This window comes from Toxoplasma gondii, chromosome VIII (genome assembly GCF_000006565.2).
Source record: "Toxoplasma gondii ME49 chromosome VIII, whole genome shotgun sequence".
NCBI lineage: Eukaryota > Apicomplexa > Conoidasida > Eucoccidiorida > Sarcocystidae > Toxoplasma > Toxoplasma gondii.
The window spans coordinates 3,519,977-3,527,355 of record NC_031476.1 but is presented as its reverse complement, the minus strand read 5'-3'; the positions used below and the strand labels follow the sequence as shown (position 1 = coordinate 3,527,355).

The 7,379-nt window shown below is 53.9% G+C and overlaps 1 protein-coding gene across 1 annotated transcript; it reads right to left on the bottom strand.

Moving 5' to 3' along the window:
- Positions 1-1,325: 1,325 nt before the first annotated feature.
- TGME49_273410 (tyrosine-tRNA ligase) lies at positions 1,326-6,033 on the bottom strand (the record flags this gene model as incomplete). Its single annotated transcript, XM_018781686.1, has 3 exons — positions 1,326-2,240; positions 2,604-2,700; positions 3,290-6,033. The coding sequence occupies 3 exons, from the start codon at positions 6,031-6,033 to the stop codon at positions 1,326-1,328; spliced, it is 3,756 nt and encodes a 1,251-aa protein (XP_018636722.1).
- Positions 6,034-7,379: the final 1,346 nt, after the last annotated feature.

Genomic DNA, 7,379 nt, shown 5'->3' with positions numbered 1-7,379 from the left:
ATCGAGAGAATTGCGTCGCCTTATAAGGGAGTCGTGCATCGTCCTTGCACACTGTGTTTGGTTTTCTCTTCTTGTCACTTGCATTGTCTTTTCTGTCTTCGCTTGTCTCCATTTGCTTGTCTCACGCTTCCTGCTGTTCGCCTTTCTGGACCTTCGACGAATTGCCCGCTTGGGTCTCCTCTCCCCAGTGGCACTGCCGCGGGGCGACACAACCAAGCGCGCAGAGCCTCAAATTTCTCAGTAATCACGTTCGATAAATGCTTCAGTGCGCATGCCCCATAGGCAGGGTGCTAAGCTGATTTCGGTCCACGCATGCAGTTCCCCCTGCCGGGGGGTCTCATGTTTATGTGGGCGGTACCCAGGACCGCCGTATTTATCCGAATCTAAGCCGGGGCACATGCAGGGACGCTTTGCCTTTGCATGTTTGATCCACCACCCTCTTGCGAGTGTTCCTCCAGGCGAACTACCATCTACATATATATATATATATATATATTGGCGTCTACCTTACATACACGTATTAGCTGGGTGTATGTCGTTAAGGGCATCCGATGCCACAATTCGCTTTTTATGTAGACTTCTCTTGGGAGCAGAGAGCACTTCGGGGTCGGTGGAGATACGCGGATCGACAAGAGTCGTTTCACACGACGGCTGTGCCCATTCGTGCAGCTGGTGGATCTGTTTACCGAAGCCCTGTTGCGCTGTGGCTTCACGATCATGTTAAATCGACTTTCTCGGACGGCCATAACGCAAATTTGACAAACACACTGTGAACGTCCCCATTCACACCTCCTTGAACAGTCAGAAAGTGCCTGGCCCCTGAACCTTCCAGGAGCGGCACAGAGCCTGCCGTAGGAAACGCGAGACGAGAGAGGAAAGGCGAAGCGACTTGGGCGAAAGCCGCAAGAACAAGTCCAGAAATCAACGCACAAGTGAAGGAAGATCCCACCTGCCTGTCCATGTCGTGCGCCGACCAGAGAACACAAAGCGATTTCGATCCGTAGCTACTAAAGAGTCCTTTTCCGAACTCCTCTATTCTTCGCTTGACAATATATATATATATATATATATATATGTACGCACTGAATGTGACTACGTTTGCGCAGGGCGATCGGATTTCCAGATGCAAATCGTGTGCAGAACGTAAAGAGATACACACTCATAAGCATGTATGTATCTTGGTACAAATATCCGCATTATATATATATATATATATACATATATATTTATTTACTTATTTGTTTGTAAATGTATAAATATACGTATATGGATATATTTATATATGTTATTGGAATGACGCGACATGTGGACTTGTCGATTTGATTTCATTCGGCGACGAGGAGATGGTCGTTGCGTTTTTCTGGAGGCCAGTCTGCGTCGTCAATTAGATGAATGACAGCGAATCCCTTCTTGCCCACAGAGATCACAGATTGATGAACGGGCTGTGTTGCCTTTTCTAAGTTCTCTTCGTTACGGTTTTTTTTGTTCTGTTCTGTGTCCTGTTCGTCGTGTCTCTCCAAACGCCCTTCCTCGTCTGTTGCTTCTTTCTCCACTTCCTCTTCTCCTTCTGTCCCTCTGCCTCTCTCTCCATCTGCACGCTCTCCTCCGCGTCCCTGCTTCTCGTCTCGCTTCTCTTGAATCGCCGCCCCTGCCGCCGATGGACGCCACACGAATTCCTCGAAATCCGCGAGGGTAATCTCTCCGTCTGCCTGAATCCTCTTTCCATTGATTCGCACAGCGCCCTGGGCAATGAGTCTCCTTGCCGCCGCTCTCGAGGGACAGAGGCAGACGCCCGCGAGAAGGCGAGACAGCGAAAGTCGCTTCTGATACCCGGGCGTGTCTCCTCCATCTCCCAGACAAACATGCTCTGCTGGGGGTGCGTCCTCAGCCTCGGGTGCATGCGTTCCTGTCCCCCGCGACTCTGGGGAGACCCCAGGCACTCCTCCAGAGAGACGGAGCTGTCCAGGCTTCTCTCCTACTCCTCGCGCCTCTGTTTGGCTTGGGCCTACGCATGACGATTTCAGAAAGTGTGTGGGGGGGAGCCTCGCTGCGCTGGGTTCTTTAGCTTGGTCGAATTCGTTCGCTGGCGCGACCTCGCCTCCTTGCAGAGCTCCGCTCGGATCTACGCGCGAGACGCCAGGCGCGGAGCTCTGCCGTCGCCCAGCTGTCACTACAGCTCGCACGGCCTTCGTCACACTCGGTCCGTGAACGAGGGTCGTGACATGGTCGGCGAGAACTTCCTGACAGCAGAGAAGAGCCAGAAGGAAAAACAACGTTTGGAACAAGCGCATGGAAGACTTCGACTCTCACAACAGTGGACAATCACGAGGATTGCGTATCTCCTCTGTGCAGCATTGTCTGCATCGAAGATGAACATCTCCCTGTTTCCCCATTAACTGTGTAGACCTGCGGTGTAAACAGGTCGCATACACGTTCGGCGATGATCTCTCAGTTGTCTTTCTGCGGCGTCCCGCCTTCACCGGACATTAGGGAGACCCCCGGCTGCATGCGGCGCTTCGAGAAACTGATGGAGCCTCGTCATTGGTGCGATTCTCCTTTTCTCCTAGTTTCAAGTTTTGCAAATAAAAGATCTTCGTCTTTACCTTCAAGTAGTTCAGAGCGCCAGCCCCGCAGTGCCGTGTGTCCTCCTCCAGGGCTTCGATCTCCGGGAGGGACAAGAGCGTAAACCAGCGCAGGAGCCTGAGGCGTTGGAAGAGAAAGAAATAGAGAAAAACTCGAGAGACAATACATAGAAACAACATGTTGCTTCTAGGGAGCTGGACGACCGGTCTCACGAACGTTTTTTGCCGTATTTCGATGGAAACGTACTACACTGATATCCATTCAAGGTATAGGGCGTCGGTTAGGATATCCAAAACAACGCCTCAGTTGTCTGAACCAGCTTCGGTGTCAAGCCAGGCGCTGAGCAGGCACCCATATTCAATGGGTTCCAAGAGGGAGGCGCCCCAATGCAGGAAATGACAAACCGCCGGGAGAGAGATTGAGAGAAGCCTCACGCGTGTGACGCGAAGTGGAAAGAAGACGAGAATGAGAAAAACGAAAAGGACACAGAGGTGAGAGAAGGCGGCAAAGCCATCGCTGCGGACGACAGCAACCTGTTACGCTTGTGAGAGAAAACGAACAAGAGAGAAAAACTCAGAAAGTCAAGATACACGAGCAGAACCTACGCAACGGCTGGGTATCACACGCGCATCGTACGTCGCCTTTGCTCTCGAATCCTCAACCGCGAACCGCGCTCAAGTGACTCTTTCATGTTTCGAGTTCTGACCGTTTGACATCTGCGTCATCGACGTTTCTCCAGTAGCGCCAGAACTCGACGGGGGGAGTCAAGTCTTTTCTTAGCCAGACCGTCTTGCCTCCAGGCGTTTTTGCATGCATCGCCCCCTCTTTGCCTCCGCCTGCTTTCTCGCCTTCGCCTTCTCGCCGCGTCCCCTTCGTCCCTGCGCCGCCTCCGCTCTTGCCCATCTTGACGCCTGCGCGATTGAGGAGCAGCGGGGTGGTGAGCCCAAAGAGACAGAGGTTGTCTCGTCTTCGGGCCAGCTCGAGACCTGTGGAGATGTTACCCCATTGGTCTCGTCCCCCCACTTGCCCGACGACTCCGAAACGGCGCCGAAGAAAGCACCAGTCGACCGCCTGGAGCACGGCGTACGCGAGCGAGGCGAAGGAGAAGTTCGCCTTGTTTCGGCTCGACGACCGCGTTGGGCTCCTGTCTCCGCGCCCGAAGAGACAGGGCCCGAGTGTCTCCTCGACGCTCGACCGCGAGAGGAGACGCGGCAGAGATAGGAACGCCCCGAACTCAGTGAGGAAGTCGAGCGACGACAATCCCGACAGCCACGAGCAGTTTTCCACAATCGCGGCGGGAGGCGGCGAGGGCGGCGTAGTCGACAGAGAAGAGCAAAGTGTCTCGGCAGGCTCGGGTCTGAGCGCAGGGACTACCCCGTCGCTCGCGGAATCAAGATTAAAGAGCTGCGCGAGTTGTCTGGCAATCGCATCTCGGTTGCTTTCAACTTCGCCTGCCTTTGCAACGTCCAAACAAAAGGCCTGCGGCGAATTGGGTTGCATACAGCCTCTAGAGCCTTCTGCTTTCTCTTCGCTCTCTGCGCGCCAGCGGGCGTCTGCGGCCAAGTCTCTCAGGACAGAGTCCAGCAACGAGGACCGTTTGGGGGAAGCCGCAGAGAGACTTGAGAAGAGCCGTTTCGACTTGACGAAGTTCAGAAATTTTCCGGTCGGGTCTCCTACGAGAGTCGTTGCAGTCCCCAGCAGAAGAACAGGGCGAACGAGCTGGAGGCACTGCAAGCGTCGGAGGAGAAGCAGCGGGAGAAGATGTCCAATGTGAAGACTGCCGCCTGTCAAGTCAATGCCAAGATAAAAGGAGAGAGGAGCGTCCGGTTGCTCGTCAGGCATTCCCCGTTCCCCTGACGGCTGTCCAGTCTTCTGACACCCGTGATTCGGATTCAACTTGGAGCTTTCCAGTTCCCCCACCCTGCGTTTGCGGCCTTCCTGTTCGAGCAGCGCAGCTGTCCAGGACGTCAGAAGTTGGTCAAGACGAGGCAGGGCGTTGCCGTGAGCGAGGACGCCTCGCCTGCATGCGTCGGCGAGAAACGGAGAGGCGAACGCATGTTCCTCCAGCGTTCTGCTTTCCTCGTCAGCCTCTCCGATGTCGTCCCCACAGGCTGAGAGAGACAAGGCGTCTGCCAGAGGAGCGCGCGAAGACTCGGCAGACAGAGGGCAGGGAGACGAGGAATCGGGCGTTGGCCGAGACGACGAGGAGCGTGATGCAGGCGATGTAGAAACAGATGGGGAAAAGGACCAGACGGCGGCGAAGGGCCAGCGCGGACGCCGGGTGTCTCGCGCTGGATCTAGGCGAAGAGGAGAAGACAGAGAGAAGCAGACAGTGAAGGACGATGGACAGGGTCGAGGCGACGCTGAGGACGAGCAAAGTGATGCTGGTGACGGGGTGTGTCGAGTCTGCGCGATGTGCCAAGGCGAAGGCATGAACGCTAGAGAAGCGCCAGGAAGACGAGAAGAAGGCATGCCGACTGTTTGCGCCTTCTGTGGACCGTAGCGAAGGAATTTCAGTGCATGCGATGCTCTTCCGGGAACGCGAGGAGAGAGAAGGGGAGCAAGGAAAGACCGGACAACGCGACGAGAAGGACCACAGCAAGGTTGAGGGCAACGGCTGCACGCAGAGAGTTTCGCCAGGGAGCCAGAGGCCATATTCGAGGCGCAGAGTGGGACAGAAGCAGACGGGGGGTTGAGAAAAGAGGCGAACTTCGGTGTGAGCAGGGCGGAAGGCGAAACGTTCAGTTGGAGACGAAGAGAAGACTCAGAGGACGAGGAGGAATGGAAGCGAGACAGAAAGTCGCGGAGGCAGGGGGACGCTCGACTCCGAACAAGGGATGGATCGCCAGACTCCAGCAGAGAGCGCGACATCGAGTTAGACAGCGAAGAAGAGCGAGACGAAGAAGGATCAAGAGCAGAAGACAGGGAGGGAGGGAGAGATTCGAAAGGTCTGAAAGACAGCGAAGGATCTGAAAACGAAAAGAGAGAAGGACTTCTGGCTCCCGCACTGACGTGCAACAATCCGGCGCTGAGAAGAGAAGCGAGGAAGACGAAGAAGATGCGAGTGTCTCTGAGCTTCCCCCAGCCAAGTGAGGCTGAGAAGGAAAGAGAAAACGAAGGAATGCAGTGAAGACAAGACATCTTGCCGACATATGACACACGATTCGCATGCCGGCTGAGCGCTACCACTCTCGATGCCGGTGAAACTACCGGTTCTCTTGATTGTGCATGCGGAGGATCCGAAGAGGCAAGGACGGAGGAGACCGTCTCAACGTGAAACCGAAAAGAAACGACATTATGAAGAAAACGAAAACAAAGGGCAGGCAAAACGACGGAGAGAGACGGGAAAAGCCGACTTCGTGACGCTGGGTAGAGCAGAGACAGCCAAGCGCGGTGGAATCGAAGTCGAACTTGTTTACGCAGAGCCCAGCATAAGAGAAAAACACACATGCAGAGGAAAGGGAGAACAAAACCCTTACAGAAGAAGTTAGACTGTGGAATAGGAGAAAAGAAAAAGTCGAAAGAATGCAAACTTCGCCAGAGGCGTTCAGAAAATGGAGGGCCTGGCGAATCGCTGCATGCGTTGAAGAACGCGAGGTGAAAGACATCGAGGCTTTCCTCCAGTTTTATAAATCCTTCAGCCGCCTTTGTAGCTCAACGTGTCACCCCGTGTCATCTAAACGAGTTGCCTCTGCTAAGGATGCGCAGATGTAGCGTTTCCCTGTCGAAACTCCTTTCGGAGTTCCTCGATATCGCATGCAGTAACTTGGTCAACGTTACCACAAGACACTCACGGGGAAAACGCGTCTGCAGATAACGCTTTCAGAAAGATTCGTCTGAATCTCAGTTAGCCAGCAGTGCCTCTCAGTTTTCGGTGTTCTGATGATTCCTCGGGGTTCCTTCCGGAGTGTCCGATCTGTGAGCCATAGCGAATAAGAACGGAACAAATGCTCCAGGGAAAGTCGTGTAGGTGGAGATACATGTGGCGACACAAATAGATAGCATTGACGAAAAGAAGCACGGGTTTCGCTACACACCTGAATTGGTGGCTAATCGATATAAGAGTCGCCTCCTTAGCACCACAACCATCTATTTGTGTCGTCCTTGAATGACAGCTAGCGCCAGTGTGTGCGGCGCAAAAAGTTATTCCATCCGAAGCCAGTGGTTGTTGAGTCCTAGCCACAGTCTTAAGAGAAGAAGTGGAAAACTTGTTAGAGAGGAACAGCGACTATAATGAGGATAGCGAAGCGTTTGCCAGGGTGCGGCCTCTGAACTTTCCAGCAGCAAGAGGAATCGCCACGATCGAGGGGGGGCACTACCATGAAAAACCAGATCCTGGGTATAATCAGGAAATGCCCAGGAGGTATTTTTTGCCCTGACACCGTAATAGATGTGAGGGGCCTAAGATGCGTTATTCCTGCGCAGAGTACGGCTGAATGAAAGGAAAATTGAGCGTGAGGCAGACCAGTCAGAGAGTCGATCGTTAGCGTGGTACAGCTGCGTCTCACGACCGTCACAAGGCTTACTCTGCAACAACAAACGATTTGAACAATACAAGAATCTCTTTGGAGGTTGACACGTCTCCCCCGAGCTTGCTACTCGATGACGCTTGGAAGAAGTGCAGATCACAAGTAGCACTTGTTTGAGTATCATTTCTACCACCAATAGAGGCGCAGCAGCACGCCCCGCCTTAATGTCTCTGGGAAAGCGGACGCGGCGCAAACAGCTCCTGGGCCAAATGGTAAGCATTACCTAAAAGGCGACAAAACTGCTAGCACTTGAATCCCCCGAACCAA